The following is a 19,839-nucleotide window of genomic DNA, read 5'->3' as shown; positions in this document are numbered from 1 at the left end:
GTGTTAAATTAAATGCACAATAAGCGTCGGCACGTCGAACTAATGTGGTCGTAGCCGCATTTACAAAAGTGGACGAAAGCACATTGCCGCAGTGCTGCATTAATAATGACCGGGGCTGAGACGAGACGTGCATTGTGTATTCGGAAAATTTAACACCACTAACTTTTGATCCTGCTTGTAAATTTACTTTTATTCGACATGCCTTTAGTTATTTTGAGCAATGTACTATATTTTAATTTACTACGGTGTATACATATCTGTAATAGAAAACTTGTTAGATGCTAGAAAAACATGGCTAATCAATGTACCATGTGATGAAGAAAGGATACGCTTTTCACACGTACATACAGAGATAAAATCAAGAGTTTATTGTTGCGAAACCACCGGGGAAAACGCGTCAATGCATGATTAACTGCAATCTTGGAAAACTTCACGCTTTCGCCTAGTTATTAAATATGAGGAATTTTACATTTAGAACAAGAAGAGACTGGACATAAATACGATCCAGCCCTGTTTAACCCTGACGCAAAAATAGGGGTGTTATATGTTTAACGCCAATGTGTGTCTGTGGCATCGTAGCTCTCCGACAGATGGACCGATCTCAATTCGGTTTTTTACGTGTTTCCTGGCGGTGGTTCTTAGCTATGTTTGATAGAAATCGATCCAGCAGTTAGAAAAGTATCAGCTCTTTTCCAAATAATGTCCTTACATTTGCGGCATAATATTTAAATTTAAGTTATATGCAACGAGCTCCGCTTCCTCAACATTTATGGCTGTTTCTGATTTAAATCTTATGATAACGTTAATAGAACTGATATTGTTCTCAAACCTTTGTAGTGTTTGGAACTCATCTAGTCCCAGGTAACGATTTGGCAACGATCGCACTACAGAATGCGTTCACGTTACTATTTTTACTCACTGCCATATGACATTGCTTTAATTTGCTGCCCTTAAAACTCTTTTCGGGCTTAGATCGATCTTATGCTTTTGTATATAAGAGTTATGTTGATTTTTCCGCAACGCATCTTAAATATCGGCGTGCTTTTGTTTTCATTCGTTTTCCACTAGTTTCGATATGTTGTAATGGACCTCTTTACATGTCTTTGCCGTTCTGTGAGTTTTTAAATAATATATCTATCTCACTTATAATTAATAAAATAACATTTATGTTTGTACTTCTAAGTGCATGTGTGTCTACTTAATCTAAGTCAACACATTTCCGTTTTCCCTAACCTTAAGTTTGTTGTTTAAATTAATTGTTTTTGTTCATGTATATTGCGAGCGGTTACTTTGAAGGTTAAACATCTCATAAATGGCAATAACAAATGTTGCACTAACTTTTATTGCCTAAATTAAGGTATCAAGGTTGCAGTTAGTCATTTTTTTGAAGTTGTGCGGGGTGTAATTAAATTGCTCAGATCTTATCCAAGGTCTCGGTCGCGCCAAGTGATTTTGGTATTTTTTGCTTTTAGTTTTGGTTTTATTTTGCTTCCTTAATTTGTCACTAGATATAGAAATACCTGTTAGACATACGTTGGTGTCTCTTCAAACTTTACAATTAATTTTTAACATACAAACCTGTTTACAGTCGTAAATAGAGATTATAACTCGCATAATACAATACTTTTTTGTCTTTAATTAAAACAAACAATCATTTTAAAATCACATGTGGTCACGCTCTCTAGAATTATCCATGGCATTTTAAAATTGTTGTCATAAAATCTTGAGTATATAGAACGACATTTGGAGATTATTATTGTTGCGTTTGGACCCTACTGCGTATTTTCGCGAGGCTATTCTAGGGATGACATCACTAAGCTCCTGATGTCAAAGATGTGCATTGGGAATTCGATCGTAAATCAATAGAGATAGGATAGCAAATAAAAATAAATCTGTTTGAAAATCGGTCACATTATTATTTAAGTGGGCGATATTATATGCGCTAACGCAACGGGTTCCCTTTTGATTAACAACCCACTGCGGAACACATCTGGGTCGCTGACCTCATTTAGGGTTTTTTGAATGACTGCCAAAGACAATTTATATTATAGCTGCAGTTTGGTTTGTTATTCCAATATTGTTGTAAATTTATTTGGTGACATCATTCCTTGTTCGCTCTCGAAGTTTTCTTCATTTTGGCTATCGCACTTAATCTCATATTTTTTGTCCGATTTGAACGCAGTTTCCTGGAATATACATGCGATTGCAACATTTTAGCTTTGCGGAATAATTACGTTTGTTTAGCAATTATTGATCATACGTTAACGAAGGTCTCTATTTCAGCTTGGGCAAAAATGCTTTCGTATGTCTGGTTGTTCTCCTCTGCAGGTCGCATTTCTCAATCGATTTTCGTGAAATTTTGTGAGCAGGTTAAGTAGTTACATAGAATTTTTGTGTTGTTTCGTTTTTGCTTTTCGACTTAAGTGCCAGTAGGGTCTATCTATATAATATATATATATATATGAAGTATTTTTTTTAAGCATATGAAGCTTACCGCGAGGTATACAGCTCACAGAGTCACTAGATATTCTAATGTTATTATAATGTTATTATTTTGTATCGAGTTCGAATCAAATTAAAAGCATTTTTAAACTATTGAAATAAAAAAAATCGGACACACACACATACACACTAATTAACCTAGCCCTAAATGACGGAAAGTCACATTTCCTTTTGCTTTTCTATTGTGGACTTGTAGTCATTTTACATGAACATTACAAGAAGTGGATAAATAGCTGTAGTTGAGCCAACAACTCACGCCTCATTGTTTACTAATGTTCAACAACAATTTGTGAGAATATGTTTACATGCCTGTTAATCAGTAGCAGGTTTTCTACGTTATGTTTATGTTATGTAATTTGTAGGTTAATATATCACTTGTGTACTCGAATCCAAGTATTTAAACTCAGAAATCGGAACCATTGGAATTATGGTGCGAATGAGTTGATATTCACGCATACCAGCCACTTCATCATATCCGCAGTTTGGAAGAATGCCGCCGTTGGATCATTGATCTAAATATAGCGATTACTATATGTCATAACTCATAACCCTCTCGCGTTACTACATATACGTCTAGTCTCTGTTTATGCTATAAAGCCATACGCTTTTGAAGTGATAGTAAAATGACCGCTAATATATATTCAAATTACCCATCGTTAATTTTAAAAAGCCATAAATTTATCGTATTTTTAGCAATTTTACGTCTACCGTAAATATCCGAAGCGAATATAACCAAACTCATAAACTTTTAAGTCCTAAGTAGCATAAATTATTTTTTAATATACTTTCGATTAGTATTAGCATTAGTAGTACGAGAGACTTTGTGAAAGACGTCAACTTCGAATAAGCTCGGTTCTTGCAGCTGTCAAAAGATACGTAACGTCTTTCATTTGACTCTACTGTCATGTTGTTTTTGAAGGGCCTCGTGTTTTCACAATCGCGGTCTGCTAACTTTCGAATTACATGTTCTCGCTATTCGACATCACGACCCAATGTCAACACCAACATGCGACATTTTGAGTGATCTCAATTTAACCCTTAAATAAAGTAAATGATAGGTAACTACGCCGTATGTTATGCAATCCACCCACTTTTACATAATGCGATTTTGTTTTCAAAACGATGTCAGAGTGTCAAGATTAAGCGGTCACCGCACCGGCGCGGCGAGGTGCGCGCGCACGATTTCCACGCATTTTCCCAATCGAATCAGCCAGTCACCATCCTAACCTCAAAAGTTGTCGAACAGCTGTTTTATCCAAACCCTACTTGTAATAAAGCTAGCTCAATACACAATTAAAATGATGGTAATTAACGACCTAGTAATTACACGCGCGAGCTAGACGCGCCGCTCGCCAGTTCGGAATGATTTAAAATTAGAATCTGTAGTTTTTTCGATTTACGGTTTTCTGGCTTCCATTCAGTTTCCAGACAGTACGTTTGTTAGCTGTATTCATAAATCGTTAGCTATCCTTTCTTTTTACATTTTATTTGGTAATTTCTCTAGTTTATTTACAATTTCATCTTGTTGTAATTTAGAATTCAACCGGTATTTATTTAGGTACAGGTTACATTTTAGATAAGCATTTACAGTGATGATTAGTAGACATTGTGTGAAATGTGTCAGTGTTGTGTGAAACGGATTTAGTGTTTGTGTTTTTAACTGACAATGGAGGAGTACGAGTATGATTTCGCGTACGAGTGCCGGGTTGGTATTATAATAATATTTGCCTTTATTTACATAAAAAAATATAAATGCGCATTATACTATTTTTCTTTGATCACAGAGGTCGCACCCTTTAGGCTTGTGAAATGACCTAATAACTGTTAAAGTTAAAGCCTTTATTCTAGATTTAGGCTGTCTATTATAACTATTATAGCACATGCGATCTCGACCTGCCCCGTTAACACGCAAGCAAAACGGTATATTATTAATTATTATAATTAAAAGTTAGTAATAAACCAGCTAGTAATATAGCATTAGGACAAAGGGTGTTAAAGGTTTTCATAGAAATTTCTAGGATTCTACAGACTGAAAATGTTTCGGATTCTTGGTTGCTGGGGTGCCGGCTCGAGACTTTCTACAGTAATCTTGTTATTGAGCCTTATAATTAAAACTTATTTTAATCTTATTTTATTGGAAAGTTCAACACTATTACACTCATTTCAAGTCTAATATTAAAATCATTGCAAAGTTAATTTTTCAAAACAAAATTATCTAGTACACCTAGACTTTTAATTGCATGCAGATTTAAAACTGATAATTTTTTTATAGCGTCTCGTGGAGGCGATGGCGCCGCGCTCCGCGCGCTCCTTCCGCCAGGAGTTCAATATGCAGGACCTGGCCACCTCCACCGAGCACACCTACACCTCCACATACACCTCCGAACAGTAAGTGCGACCAATTTTAGGCTTTAGTTAAACCTAAATCAGACTAGGTAGATTTCTTTTGAGAAGAATAAATACTTATCACGATTTTTAATAACGAAAACCAGTGACTTGTTGGTTAAGCCTCCAATTAGAATTCAATATAGAGCTCAGTTAATTTATCAATTTGCATGTCAGTTTTTAAGCGAAATTACTTTGATAACAGATACGTCAGGACGTCACATTCGACAGAGCTAGACGGGCACACGCCCATATCTAACGGCAAACTAGTCTCGCCTAACTATACGACCAAAACTATCATCGAAGACGACAGACCTGACATAAGGAATCTCAAACGAGTACACAAAATGTACGAAGGCCCTAACATAATAGAGTCCAGAGGTATCGTCCACCCAGAGACGAAAGAAATACTCACAGTCGGACAAGCTATAAACATGAGAATACTCGACGTTCGGACGGGCAGATTACTATCATCGCCCGAAACGAGACAAACTATGACAATAGAGCAAGCAGCGAAGCAAGGGCTCATAGATCCCAAACTCGCTGCGAGGTTAACAGGACCTTGTGGAGTAACAGAAGACGGAAACGAAGTTACCTTACTGGAAGCAATCCAGAGCGAACTATACGACGCTGAACAAGGACTGGCGGACCCAGCGGAAAAGAGAATAAAGGTAACAGTTCAAGGGGATAGACCGAGCACACAAGGAATGAGTATCTCCGACGCCCTCAACAGGGGACAAGTCGATCTACAGAACGGTCTCTACAGACTGCCCAATGGCAGCTACATAACCATCGCCGAAGCGTACCAGAGGGGTTACCTCATCTACAATGAGATTATCAAAATAAAGTCTAGCGTTCTATCTTTATCTGACGCGATTAACCAAGACCTTGTTGACAACAACGGTTGGATTTTGGACAGAAATTCGGGCGATAAGTTCCAATTAGATGTCGCCATCAAAAATGAATTAATCAACCCCAACGTAAGGGAAATCGTTGATCCTAAAAATGACGTTAAAATAACGCTTGCTGAAGCGATAGAGAAAAATATTATAAACACTAAACATTCGAAATACGTACACAATGTAACTAAAGAAAAGCTCTCTTTCAAAGACGCGGCGAATAAGCGCTTTATTTGCAAACCTATGACCCTTAAAGACGCTTGTGACCATAATTTAATGACAAACGACGGCAAAATTCTTTCGCCGGCTAAAAGAACACCATTGAATATTTTGGAATCTATTTCAGTAGGTGTATTAGATAGCGATAACGTAAAATGTGTAACAGATACTAAATCTGCTCAGTTACTGACCTTGTCGGAAGCACTAGGCGCGTTAATCATTCAACCCGATAGCAAGTTCCGAGATAATCTGACAGGAGAAATCTGCTCCATTCCTGAAGCAGTCGACCGCGGTTTGATCACGTCTGTGTCCCAAAGGTCTATTTTCGATATCGATGGTTTCAGGGACCCAAAAACAGGCGAGTTTGTCTCATTCAACACTGCCATGAGCCGTGGCAACCTTAAGTATGTCAACGGCGAAACATTCCTTAGATCGGAAAGCGGTGATTTCGTTTACCTGGAGGACTGCACGAAAGTGTCCATTGTTAGGCCTGAAGTATTAGAAATGTTTAATCGCAAGATAGGTATTTACGAAAACGGAAAAGAGCTCAGTGTTCTAGACGCAGTGTTTAAAAATATTCTAGACCCTAAAACAGGTTATTTGCTCGATGCCACTACCAAAAGACCCATTCCTTTTAATCAAGCCGTCGAAATTAACATGATTACTCCCGAAGGAGCGGCATTGTTGAATTCTCTCCTTAACATTACTCTTACGTTGCAAACTGTCACAAAAACTGTCAAAAGATACGTTACGGTTACCAATACAGATACTTCACAAAGATCTGAAACAATTATTACTTTCGCGGAGGCCGTAAGACGAGGTCTCATTGACGAAACCACCCAGACGTTCACAGACCCGCTTACCGGTACCGTTTTCCCCATACAACAAGCTTTGGATGAAGGTTTATTAGGCGTAGAGAAGAACGAACCCCGCGTTATCCAATTACAGGATCGTATTAATAAGAAAGACCTAGCACCGGGGCAAGTAGTTGAATTTAAAATTACGAAAAAATCTTATATTCAGGACTTGCCGGTTAGTCCTGAAAGCAAAGTTCAAGGAGACTCTCGACCTGAAACCATCAAGAGTCCCGAGCACATAGTCCGTGAAACCGTTCATCCGTCAAACATCACGTTGCACGAAATTAGATCATCAAAGTCAATTGTCACGGAGCCGACAGTAACTTCAATGACTATCAAGAAAAATACGATAGAGCTACCTCGTGGTGGCTGGTCCCTCAAAGACGCGATAGATCAGCGTTTGTTTGACCCTGAATCAGGAACATTTACTATTCCAGGAACTGACAGAGTCCTCGACTTTGAAGAGACATTAAAACTAAACATAATCAATCCTGATTCTGCCATGGCAATCGACCCTAAAACTAAGAAACAAATCCCTCTAGATAAGGCTCTCGAATTCCGTGTTCTCGATAACACCGGACGATACAAGCAAATTTCGGGAACACTTAGTATGAAAGTAGCAATTGAAAGAAAACTAATAATCTTCTTACAATCTTCTATATCTATGTCTTCGCAGAAAGTTATAACTATCACGTCAGTAGCCGGTATGCCTGACAAAATGGAAATTTCAGAAGCACGTGACTCTGCTTCACCTTATGACGTAAGCAAAGAAGATCAGTCTGCGCTTGAACCCGTTCAAGTAACCACTGGTGTTATATTTGACCCAGCTACTGCTTTAGTCATATCAACCTCGTCTGGTATTTCAGAAAACGTTTTAGAAGCCGTCGATAGAGGTGTAGTACCGGCAAATACAGTAAAGGTCGTTGAGCCACAAACAGGCATCCCTATAACGCTTAACCAAGCGATAGAACGAGGTATTATTGATAAGAAAACAGGGGAATATAAAGATAAATCTGGTAAAAAAATGAGCCTTACGAAAGCCGCTCAGATAGGAATCATTGCGGTGGCCGGAGCACCACTAGTAGGTGCTTCTAAAATTATTCAAGTCGTTAAAAGCACTATGGTCGTAGATCCACGTACTGGACAGAAAGTGCCAATGGAAGTAGCATACGAAAGAGGTTTGGTCGATGCGGTTACTTTTAAGAAATACGAGGAATCTTTAAGAGACAAGACACCTGACAGTGACTCCACCGATAATGCTCATAGAGTGCCTGGCTCTAGCACAACAAAAGTTTCTCAAGTTACAGGTAAACAAATTTCTGTAGGAGCTGCCGTGTCGGAAGGCTTTATTACAGTAGAAACTATCCAGAACAGTCTCTCAGCCGATACTAGACGTGTTACGGAGATACCTGCCGACAAGGATAAAGAATTTAATACCGCAGATATAATTCAAGTTGCTAAAGCTACCCAAAAACCAAAGTACAGCGTCAATGTAGCTAAGGAAAACATAGTTGAACAGTTTGAAACAAAACCAATCGTATTACAAAAACTTAGAAAACAAGTAGTTACGCCTTTAGAAGCGGTTGAAAAAGGTCTCATTGACAAAGAAACAGCTACCATTTTGGAAGCTATCCAAGTCTACAAAGATGAAAGTGGGTCACCTATGACCCTTGAAAAAGCCATCCAAAAGGGCTTAATAAATGAAAACACTGGTAAAATCATAGATCCCCTTCATGGTGATGCTGTCACTATTAAAGAAGCCCTGAAAAGAGGTTTGTTAGACGGAGAAGGTCAAGACGAGATTCTGATTCCCCTGGCCAAGAGTTTATCTATCCCTGAAGTTTTAGAACAAGGATTATTAAATCCTGCAACTGGAAAAATAATCCATCCAGAAACCGGAAGCCAATTGACACTACGAGAAGCAATCATTTGCGAAATAGTTGATCCTCTTTCAATGGTGACCATTTCTCCAGGCAGAAAAATAACACTAGCCGAAGCTATTGAAAGGAACATCATTGATAACGACAAAAATATCCTTAAAACTAACGACGGTTCACTAGATTTAGTCGCGGCCGTCAATGCAGGCGTATTTCCAGAGCCTAAGATTGTGAAGTCATCCGAAAATATTCCACCTGCTGCCATGACTCTCTCAGTTGCTATTAAACAAAACGTTATTAATCCTAAAACTGGTGAGATCAAGCATCCTCTAACAGGAAAAATAATACCTGTTCAGGAAGCTGTTAAAAAGGATCTCATAATGGCTATACCGTACCCCCAATCGGAGGAAACTATAACACTGGAAGAAGCTTTAAATAAAGGCACAGTAAATTTGAAAGACGCCACTTTCACAGATCCAAAAACAAAAGAAATTATTCCTTTAGATAAAGCGATGGAACAAGGTCTTTTGGCAGTCAAGCCGAATACAGAAATAATGGGAGGCGTAGTTACAACAATTACTGAAACCTTTACGTCTCAACATACAATAACAACAAAAATGATCGAACTGTTAGCCGATTATGTGCTGGTAAACGCCAATGAAGTACAGAATACTAAGACTGGAGAAGTTATCACAATAGAAGAGGCACGAGAAAAAGGCATAGTTAGAGACGAACAGGTTAGCAAAGAACAATTTATAACCAGCGATACAAACATTAGCTTCGCGGATGCGCTCACTCACGGGTATATTAACATTGAGCAAGGTACGTTCACTCATCCAAATACTGGAGAAACCATACCTATTGCTGAAGCTGTAAGCACTGGGTTATTAAATACTGAGGTACCTAAAGAAGTAACTGAACCCAAACAGAAAAACGTAATGGAAATGCTTGACTTAAATGAAGCATTCGATCTTCTGTACGATGAAAGATCACAGAAGTTTAGAGATCCCAAATCTCCAAACAAAACTATTACATTTAAGGAGGCTTTGGACAAGAACATCATTAACCCTGACTCGGTAATTTACAACATTGAAGCTGGCCAGCCAGTTACTTTAAGAGCTGCCGTAGACTCGGGTCTGATCGACAAGAAGACAGGTAAATTAAAGGAACCGAAAACCGGAAAGTCAATCGACGTTAAAAACGCGGCCAAAATGGGCTTAGTAGCCGTAGTTGCCGCTCCCGTACTTGCTGGTATGGCCGTGGTTCAAGGAGCAAAGTTAGTAACAAGTAAAATTATGAAACCAAGACAAGAAACCGCCCAGGTGACAGAAACGCAAGGCCGAATTATTAGTGAGAAATCACTCAAAACAGTAGACATGCATAAAATAGAAGAGCCAACGAAATCTATAGTCGAACAACACGAAGTAGCTCCTAAGCCAGCAGCAGTACCAGCCAAACTATCTCAATCAAGGGAAGTCAGTGTAGAAGAAATTAAGCCGGTAACCAGTCAAACAATTGTAATAGAAAAGAAAACTGATGTAGAAGCCAAGACTACCAAAGCTCCTTTAAGCAAGAAAGACGAGCCTACACAGTTCGAAAAAGAATACAATGTTGTAGAAACTAAAAAGTCGAAAGAAATACTAACAGTAACTAAGACTGCTGATACTGAACCGATAAAGAAAACGTCGAAGGAACAGAAATCAAAAGAAACTTCTCCTATTCAAGAAACGCTTAAACCACAACAAGCCATATTGGAAGAAATAGTACAGCAAAAGTTGCCCAAAGAGAATGATAAAAATCGTGTGACAGATAAGCCTGTCATAGTAACACAAGGACAAATGCCAGAACATTCACATATTGATTCTGTTATTCACGAAACACCTGTTGCAGATGTAAAACAGCAAAGCAAACATCATCCAAAGCAAATACCCGGGCAGTTGGTTCAAACTCTCGAAGAAGGGCCAGTTATACAAGAAATCCGAAAGACGACCCCGGAAGGCGATGAAATAACGACTATTATTAAAACTGTTGTGACTACATCTGAACCTACTGAATACGTTACGGAACACGCCACTAGTACAGTAGTCACAAAATCCTCTAAAGTAACAACAGTTGAAATAACACAGAATGAATCATCATCTTATCACGTAATCAGTGAAGAAGTTTCTATGCCTCCTAGTTATTCTGAAACTACTATTGAGAGCTACGAGACAGAATACTCGGAAGCTCCTGATGATAGAGATAAAATAATAGTAGACAACGTAGTTATAGACAGGGTAACACCAACAAAATCAAAACCGGTTGAAGAACCCAAAGACCTAGCCTACAAGGAGGGTTCGCCGTCTAAAGACGATATTGCTCCCAAAAAGAAAATCCAAAAATACGAAATCTCCTCTAAAGAAATCACAAAAGTAGTACAAGAAGTACAGTCAGCTACACCAGTGGAAGTGGCTCCGGGCATAGTATATGATCCTAAAACAGCAGCCGTAATTTCCACTGAAACGGGCTTACCAGATGATTTATTGAAAGCTGTGGATAAGGGAACGATATCCAAAGATGCTGTTAAAATTGTTGACCCCAAAACAGGTAAGGAAATTACATTGAAGGACGCCATTGCCAAAGGTGTAGTTGACAAGAAAACTGGAGAAGTCAAAGATAAATCGGAAAAGAAAATTAGTTTTGCAGACGCTGCGAAACTTGGACTAGTGGCTGTTGTTGGAGCTCCAATATTAGCAGTTACAAAAATAGTAGAAGTTGTGAAAAATACTTCTATATTAGACCCCAAAACGGGCGATAAAGTTACCGTTGAAGAAGCCCATCGACGAGGTTTAATTGACCCAGACACATACAAACGTACAATTGAAGTTGTAAACGTCCATACAACACCTGCACATGGAGTTGAAATAAGTGAAATTACTCCAGCTGAGGCACTGGCAATTGAAAACTCCTCTAAGGGGCCTAAAATGACGGCTGAAATAGAACAAATTTCTACTAAAACATCAACACGTCCAGGTGAAGTAACTATCACAACAACTACGCAATATAAACCAGTAGAATCAGTGACTACAACATCGTCATCAGTAGAACACAAAACTTTGGAAGTCCTGGTCACCAAACATACATCTATTGAACATGACCCTAAGACAGTATCGGCAATGCTCATTGACGCTGAAAGACAACCTCTGAGAGTCATCGACGAAATTACGGAACAAAATGTCACAAAAGTTAAGTCAGAACCAGTGCAGATCCTTTACGAAAACATTCCATTAATAGACGCAATCATGCAAGGTAAGATTGAGCCTAAAGTATGTAGAATTATTATTAACGGCATTGAGTCACCTTTAACGGTACAAGATTCATTAGAGCAGGAACAAATTAGTAGATTTACCCCCGTAGATGTAGTGTCGAAAAATGTAGTTATAGTCAGAGAGTCCAAGCCAAAATATAACGTGGCCATTTCACAGAAGCTCACTCCTGAAGAGCTTTCTGAAATGGGTGTCTACGACATAGAAAAACAAATATTTTTGAATCCCAAGACTGGTGCCAAAATATCCTTCGAAGAATTAGTTTATGGATTGCAAATTTTCGACCCTGAGAATATTTTAGTCAAAGATTTAACTTCCAAATCAGATAACTATGTTCCATTCGATGAAGCAATCGCACGACCAATTATCGATAAAACGACTGGTCATATGGTTAATCCAAAAACTGGGAAACGCGTTTCTTTCTTAGAGTGCGTACAAGTAGGCTGGATTGTTGAGAAACCTGAAGATGTGTCGGTACCTGAACAACTTACTATAGAATCGGCTTTAGAACAAGGATTGTATAATCCTACGACCGGTGAAATTAAGGACATCAATACTGGTTCATTGGTACCCATTGGTTCAGCGGTTGAAAGCGGTCTTGTTGATAATGAATCACTACTAATTAGAGTACCTCATTCAAATGAAAGCATAACCTTGTCCGATGCCATTGAACGCGGCATGGTTGAAGTTCGACATGGCGTTATAACGATTATTGAAACTCAAGAAGTTATAGATATAACTGTCGCCATACAACGAGGTTTAATTATCATCTCAAGAAGACCGATTTCAATCGAAGCAGTTATTGAGAATGACATGTATGAACCCGAATCTGGAAAAATTAAAGACATCGCAACGGAACAACTCGTTACTGTTAAAGATGCTGTGGATAGAAACATAGTTCATCCTACCATTTCTGAAATCAAAGACACGCAGTTAGATAAGTTTGTACCGTTATCTGAAGCTCTTGAGACTAAACTTATCAGTCCTGAAACAGGTAAACTTGTAGACAAAAAGACTGGAAAACACATTCCATTAGATGATGCATTGAAAAAGGGTTTAGTCGCCACCAAAGCGGTTACTTACTCCTTATTCGATGTCATCGAGTTAGGTTATTATTCCTCCGATTCGTGCAAAATTTTAGACCCTAAAACTGGTCATACCATTCCCCTTAGCAGAGCGATTACACAAGGACTAGTTGATCCTTCTGATGTTAAAATTAAAGAAGATAAATCGGAGGCAGTTGTGCCTTTTGACCAGGCAGTAAAATCTGGACTGATTAACTTAGAAAAAGGAATAATTACAGCGCCAGTTCTAAACCTCAAAGACGCGAGTGAAAAGGGCTACTTGCTAAGTGACAAAAAGCCATGGACGTTGCAGGAAGGACTGGTACAAGGCTGTTACGATCCAGATACTGGCCTATTAACCATTAATAACGCTACTATGACTCTCGAAGACGCTATTAAAATCGGAAATATTAATCCAGAGGCCATGACTGTCAGGAACTCTGTAACTGGTGATATGATATCTCTATCCGATGCTATTAAGGCAGGCATCATTGATTCTAAAGAGGGTAAGGTTAGGGATCCAATTCAAGGAGATAAGATTTCTTTAACAGATGCATCCGAACGTGGTTTAATAGTCCCAGCCAAACGCAAGTTAAGCTTGCCTGAGGCAGTTTTCAAGGGTTATTATGACCCTAAAACTGGCAAGTTCTCACATCCTCAGAGCAAAGAAAAGATTCCAACTGATAGAGCTATTAAGAAACGCATGTTAGATCCTCAGTCCACCTTAGTTCACGCTGGTGGAAAGGTAATTCCGTTTGAATTTGCAGTAGACAAAGGTATTGTAGACAGTAGGACAGGTACAATCATATTGGGTGACGAAAGAATAGATTTCCGCGAAGCATTTGAACGGGGTATCTTGGTTGAAGTTAGAAAACCGCTTTCTCTTATCGAAGCCATCGAAAAGGGTGTTTACAATGAAATAACCGGTCTTTTCATGGACCCTCAGAGCGGTAAGAAATATACCCTAACCGAGGCTATAAAACTGAACCTAATCGATCCGCATTCAGTTCATATTCAAGACAACAGGTTAGGCAAATGGGACAAAATCACAATTCCCGAGTCATTAGAAACCGGTGTAATTGATGATAAGACGGGCAAAATAATAAACATCAATGCAGATAACGAAGAGATTAGTCTGCGCCAAGCTTTCGAGATAGGTTTGCTCGTTGATAGCAAAGCTTCAATTAGTCTACAAAGAGCATTGCACCAAGGACTCTATGATGATAGCACCGGTAAATTCATCGATCCCGCTACCAGTCGCAAAATCACCTTGCATGAGGCACTTAGGAGGTCAATTATCAGTCCCAAATATCTTTGCTATTTCGATAAAAAATCTGAGAAGCCGCTGACTTTGGCGGAATGTTGTCGTAGTGAGATCATTGATAGGAGGACCGGCAAGTTCCACGAGCCGTGTTCTGACGTTCAAATCCCTCTTTCCGAAGCCATGAGCTTGGGTCTCATCGTCGATATCGAAAGTGCAGGCTTCACTTTATATGACACGCTGGCTATGAACTTATACGACATTGCCGATCAAGTCTTTGTGCACCCCGTTACCGAAAGAAAAATCTCCCTCAAAGACGCGATAGTTGACGAAATAATACACCCTGAAACTTCATTGATCAAAAACATTCCTACAAGCAAATACATCAAATTAGATGAAGCCATTAAATCGGGCATTGTTGACGATAGTAACAGCGTTTACGTTCTACCAAACGGAAATCAAATCAATTTACTTGACGCTAAACACCGCGGTTTGGTAGTCACAGCTAAAAGAAACCTGAGCTTGGAGGAAATCATTAGGAACGGTTTGTTTAGGGCAGATAATGGAAAGATAGTTGATCCTAGCACCAACGAATTCATGGATATTACTAAGGCTATTGAAACAAGTCTGATGAACCCAGAGCTAACTGTGGTCAAGGACAGCTGCACCAACAAATTCAAACCGCTGCCCCTAGCAATTCAACAGGGTGACGTAGACGTTACGAAAGGAAGGGTTCTTGACACCAAAGCTAAGAAGACCTATAGCTTGGACATAGCGTTCGATAAGGGTCTACTTGTAACCGTCGTTCAACCGATTACTTCCCAAACGGTCACGAAGCGCCACGTCACTGACTCGTCCGCTCCTAAAGAAGCCATGCTTAGAGAATTCACGTTAGACGAAGCTATTAAGTACGAATTCATTGATCCCGAAACGGCGGTAATCAAGGATCCTCATAAAAATAAATACATTCCATTAAAATTAGGTATTACTGAAGGTATGATTGATAAGAATGCTAAGGGATCGTTTGATCCTCAAACCGGTAGGTCGCGTACGCTTTGCTTCATCTTTGAGAACGGTCTGATCGTGTACGTCCGCGAGCCTCTAACGTTCGAGCAAGCGATAGAACACGGTCACCTCAACATCACGGCAGCTCGGTTTACTGATCCACATTCCAAAGAAGTACTTACCATCAAAGACGCGGCCACGTTGGGCTATATAGATCCGGACACAGCGCTAATAAAAGATAATCTCAAGAAGAGGTTAGTAAAACTCCCTGAGGCATTCCGTAAAGGCCTAATGGACGCAGAAAAAGGCAATATTTTAGATACAGAGACCTCTAAGCTAAACACGCTCCCATCGGCTATTGAGAGTGGCCTGCTAATGACACCGAAGAAAAGTTTCAGTTTGATCGAAACCCTGAACTTTGGCATATACAATCCGACCACAGGAGCGTTGAATGACCCGTTCATAACTACGAGTGTAATAGATAGAAAAAGGTTGAACCTGGGCGAGGCCATCCAACAAGGCATCGTCGATCCTTCAAGCACTGTCGTTAAAGAACCGGACACAGGCAAGATCTGTCCGTTAGTTCAAGCCATTGAACAGAAAGTGGTCGATCCCGTTGAAGGCAGACTAGTTATTGATCCAACCAAAGCTATCACATTGGACTTAGTCAAAGCTCTAAAGAAGGGATACCTACTGCCCGCAGAAACTAGGGTAAGTTTCACTACATTTTCTTGTTATTTGTGCTTCTATCAAGCGAAGGTGTTGCTTTATTTCCTTCTCTACTCTTAAGGTGATCTCTAAGCGTTTGGCTTGAACATTGGCATGGCACGACACCCACAAGACTTACAGTGTCGATATGTAATGGGTTACATGCAATGGGGGAGTCACTGTTGTGGCATACACTTATTACAATGTTTTTATTAAATCATGGATTAGAATTTTAGAAATATTTTGAAGGTTGTTTTATTACCGATTTTTAACTGAACTTCAATAAAATCTGAACACAAGTACTCAATTCAAAGATATAAATTTAAAACAGTGATACGTTAAAAATCGATTGAAAACATCCGTTAGTTTTCACTGTAAGAAGTAGTTAAATGCTTAATCACAAGTTCATTGTACATTTTATATTGCCGCATAGTTGGCTTTACACTTAGGAATTGAGCAAAATTTTTATAAATAAATCTAGTAGTTGATCAAAATTTCAATAGCAAAATTTTTGCTCTTACGTTCTCTAGATCATTAGAAGCTTAAGTTTAGGTTGTATCGCTTTCAATTGTGAGTTTTCTACTAAACAGTGTTCCTGTTTGAGTGAACTAGCAATTGCGTTAAGGTGCGCGTAAACAGGCTGCCATTTCACGGAAATATATGCTGCAACTACGGGCATCTTTCGCAGTACCCTTGGTTGCCAGCTGCTGCTGAGAAAGGGTTGCCTTTTTACCCGCGCCAGAAGCGACGATGCTTATTCACAGTGTACTAAGGCTCGATGTATGTTGTTTTTATTTCCAGCCGTTGCCTGCGATGCTAAAGAACCCTTTTGAGCTAAATCGTGAATGCTTGCCTGTGAGGGATCATATTAACGACGATAAACGAACCATCACCGTCTCGCCAATACCTAACATCCCATGATCACTATGTGCTAAGAATTTGCGAAAGAGATCGAATGGGTGTTCGTTCATTACGACCCACCTTTCGAAGCTTTCTTTTGTTTGCTTTTTTTCATACAAAAACCAGTGATTTATGACTGACTGGTTTTTTCGGTTTATACCCTGAATAAGTCGATATACTCATTCCTTGGACCCGCTCACGTTTTGGAATGCATGACAGCGCTATGCTATTGTGATGTTTCCTGCGGCCTCTCGCGACAAACACTCACAATATCATCAAATGGTAAAACATTTTCGACAAACACAAACACGGAAGGTAGTATTTATATTTTCGTCTTAGTTTAAATGCTCGTTTGTTTTGGGAGTTTATTTCATTATGAGATTGTAAGCATGTTTGATTTTATTTCTCCGATTCGGAATTTATGTTGTTACAGAAATGTCGAATTCACAAACAATAATAGATTCATTAACATGACACCTTATGACACCTTATACACAATAGTAATGAAATAAAATCTCATTTAAATTCAATGTTTCTCGTTCATTTTAAATTTACGTGTAAATCTTTAAGTTACTTATTTATCAAAATGTTCTTGTACCTACCTTACTTTTACCTTACATCAAAACATTTTAAAGTTTCAGATTTCAACAGGTACTTTCAATTTTAAAATTTAAACCCAATTAACTCTAATCAAAACGTAATTTTAATTTAAGCCTAAGGAAGATGTTAATACCATAACTCACAAATGTCAAAAGCGGTCATTATTGTTAAATTTGTAAACTTTTGACGTTTGTGGCATTGATTCACTGCTTGCATGTCACGCTTCGCATGTTATGTTACGGTGTACGCAACGTTCTGACTGGTTGTGTTGTCATCTCCACGCTATCGTGTATTGGCTGTCTGTGGTCTCGCCTTTTGTCTATTTGTTTTCCGAGGACTCGTGTCTTTGCTTTTGTTTCTGCGTAGTGTTGTCTGTAATTATAAGCTTCCTTTTCAGGTACTCGACATACAATTGAGTGTTGTTGTAAATTTTACAATTTGCATGAAATAATCGAACTTTAGAATTTTGTAAATATTTGAATGATTTTTAACGTCTTGGTACAATATTGCATCTTTATAAAATTCAAAGCACTGTATGATTTTCCAAAAAGAAGTCGTCCTGTATAAAGTGATTGACTGCACTTGTCTGTAGATAGATGCATTGTAAAATTTGCTCAGTAGTTAGAGGCACTGCGAAGCCAGCGGGCTTTGTACATACGCGTAGCTACACCGTGTGCAAATAGTAATGCGTGTGTTGTTAATATAGCAAGCAGTAGAGGAGAAGTACAGACTTTGCGACGAGACGCTGTCGAAGCTGTTGGAATGGATCGCGGTGGTGGAGGAGCGCCTCGCCAACCAGGAGGCCGTCAAGGAGGATCTGGACGAGTTGCGCAACCAGATCAATATTCTCAAGGTACTATGAATTCATAATTATAATGACGTACTTGGGCCATACACGCACGCTCAAAACTCGTGTCTTTCGTATTTCGGAAAGTTAAATGTGGTGGAATCTTATTGTAATTTCTGGAAGTCTGATTTCTGGATATGACTGTAATCGATTCCGATCTTATTGAGGACTAAATCTAACGAAACTATGCAAAAAAAATTCACCGATCAGAAAATGCCAAATCAAAATAATAAAATCATATTTAGTCAAAATTCAAAAAACGTTATTTATTAGGTAAAACTCCAAAGATCACATTCAATCTGTTTATCCCGTGTTTTTATTCTAAACCGAATAGCGAAAATCTCTAACGACTCCGTAGATGTCTGACGCCCACTCGGCACAGGCGGGGTTTTTTCGGAGAGCAATAATTGAATGTAATGTCATACCATAAAAGTAGCTATTTTATTGTTTCTGCATATTTAGGATTTTTTAATGGTTCTTAAGTGGATGGTGCATATTTATTTTTTGCAACTACGAGGTAACTAAACCAAGTCCCTACAAAGGGTGTCCTTTGGATTATTAGTGCATTTGTATTAAGGGAATGTTTGTTCCACAGCTGATCAAGGATGACCTGGAGAGCCACCAGCGCCAGGTGTCGGCGTGCGCGGACCAGGCCAAGCAACTGCTCGTGTCCGGAGGAGACGTGCTGGCGCCGCATGAGGTCAGGGATCACTCGAGTTTTAACATTTATGCCTTATACTTCTTATTTATGAAACTTAGCAAAGCTTTGACCAATTTAGACTTTTCTAACAGATTGAAATTTTGTCAAAATGACGAGGGTACAAATCATTATCATGGGCTTTGAGATTGACAGAACTCAATTCTTCTTTCCCGTATTCGTCATAAATATTCCTCTAAAAGACTAGACCATGCATTGCATTTATAACAAATGTATGAAATGCTGTAGGTAATATATCTCGTAATACAGGTGGCAGCACTAGAGCGCGGCGTGCGACAACTGAAGCAGCGTTGCGACAAGTGCTCCGACAAGTGCGACAAGATGCTGCGGCGACTCGCCGCGGCGCGCGACGAGCTCGGCAAATTCAAGTGAGTGTCGCATACTTGGCCCTATCATGCCCTATCATACACCCAAAACCAGGATGGTCGTTGTTGTTTGTACCTGTTATTGACTTTTGCGAAATTAACATATAGATCAAGTCTGAAGAGAAACTACATCACAGTAAACTTTGTTAAGTTAATGTATGAATTACAAGCGACTTGAATATATCTTAGTCGATTAAACTCTTGTTGCGATAGAACAGCAATAAATAAGTGTTTCAGATAGTAAACCGGGTTCAACAGCCTTAACATGCCTTTTAATGCATGTTTTAAACCATTTGGTACTAAGGAATAGATACATGTTAAGACTCA

General features: G+C 39.0%; 1 protein-coding gene across 1 annotated transcript in view; it reads left to right on the top strand.

The window, feature by feature from the left end:
- Positions 1-19,839, top strand: part of LOC133530438 (microtubule-actin cross-linking factor 1, isoforms 1/2/3/4/5-like) — a 164,446-nt gene that overhangs the window by 71,436 nt on the left and 73,171 nt on the right. The window contains exons 26-30 of the mRNA XM_061868349.1: positions 4,775-4,890; positions 5,093-16,085; positions 18,289-18,435; positions 19,025-19,129; positions 19,397-19,515. Coding sequence (XP_061724333.1) covers positions 4,775-4,890; positions 5,093-16,085; positions 18,289-18,435; positions 19,025-19,129; positions 19,397-19,515 — 11,480 coding nt within the window. The remainder of the gene's footprint in view (positions 1-4,774; positions 4,891-5,092; positions 16,086-18,288; positions 18,436-19,024; positions 19,130-19,396; positions 19,516-19,839) is intronic.

Source organism: Cydia pomonella, chromosome 22 (assembly GCF_033807575.1).
Source record: "Cydia pomonella isolate Wapato2018A chromosome 22, ilCydPomo1, whole genome shotgun sequence".
NCBI classification, from domain to species: Eukaryota; Metazoa; Arthropoda; class Insecta; order Lepidoptera; family Tortricidae; genus Cydia; species Cydia pomonella.
This window is presented reverse-complemented; position numbering and strand designations above follow the sequence as displayed.